Raw genomic sequence first — 796 nt, forward strand, 5'->3', positions numbered from 1 at the left:
AAGACATGGTGCTCTACGTGGGTCTGGGCAACCCCCCTGTATCAACACAGATCGGGAGCAGATGGAGAGCAGCCCTGCAAGAAGGACTTGAGAGTGTTGGTGGATGAGGAGCTCATCATGTCTCAGCCATGTGCACTCACAGCCCAGAAAGCCAAACGTATCCTGGGCTGCATCCAAAGCAGTGTGGGCACCAGGGTGAGGGCGGGGACTCTGCTCTGTGCTCTGCTGAGATCCCACCCACAGTGCTGCATCCAGATCTGGGGTCCTGCACAGGAGGGACATGGACCTGTTGGAACAAAGAGAAACACCAAGATGGTTAAAGGGATAGGGCATGTCTCCTGTGAAGAAAGGCTGGGAGAATTTGTTCAGCCTAGAAAAAAGAAGGCTCTGGGGTAATCTAATTGCAACCTTCCAGTACCTTAAGGAGGCCGACAATAAAGCTGGAAAGGGACTKGTAAATTTACAAGAGCATGTGTGATAAAATAAGGGGGAATGGCTACAAACTAAAACAGGGCAGGTTTAAATTATGTATTTGGAAGGAATTCTTCATTGTGGGGGTGGTGAGGCAYTGGAACAYTTCCCAGGGAAGTTGTGGATGCTGCATCCCTGGAARTGTCCAAGAYCAGGTTGGATTGGGCTCTRAACAACCTGGYCTAGTAAGTGGTGTCCCTGCCCACGGCAGGAGGYTTGGAACTGGATAATCTTTAAGATCCYTTCCAATCCAAACCATKGTACCGTATTGCTGAGGACAAGATTTACGCCAGCACTAAGCACACATCCCCTTTCTATTAAGCCT

The 796-nt window shown here is 49.9% G+C and overlaps 1 protein-coding gene across 1 annotated transcript in view; it reads left to right on the forward strand.

Annotated features, from left to right (window-relative positions):
• Positions 1-331: 331 nt before the first annotated feature.
• Positions 332-796, forward strand: part of DDX10 (DEAD-box helicase 10) — a 154,204-nt gene continuing 153,739 nt past the window's right edge. Inside the window, exon 1 of the mRNA XM_057368471.1 lies at positions 332-454. Within this exon, the coding sequence (XP_057224454.1) occupies positions 332-454 (123 nt within the window). The remainder of the gene's footprint in view (positions 455-796) is intronic.

The sequence above is a fragment of the Malurus melanocephalus genome, unplaced genomic scaffold (genome assembly GCF_030028575.1).
Source record: "Malurus melanocephalus ecotype Western Australia unplaced genomic scaffold, MMel_1.1 scaffold_93, whole genome shotgun sequence".
NCBI classification, from domain to species: Eukaryota; Metazoa; Chordata; class Aves; order Passeriformes; family Maluridae; genus Malurus; species Malurus melanocephalus.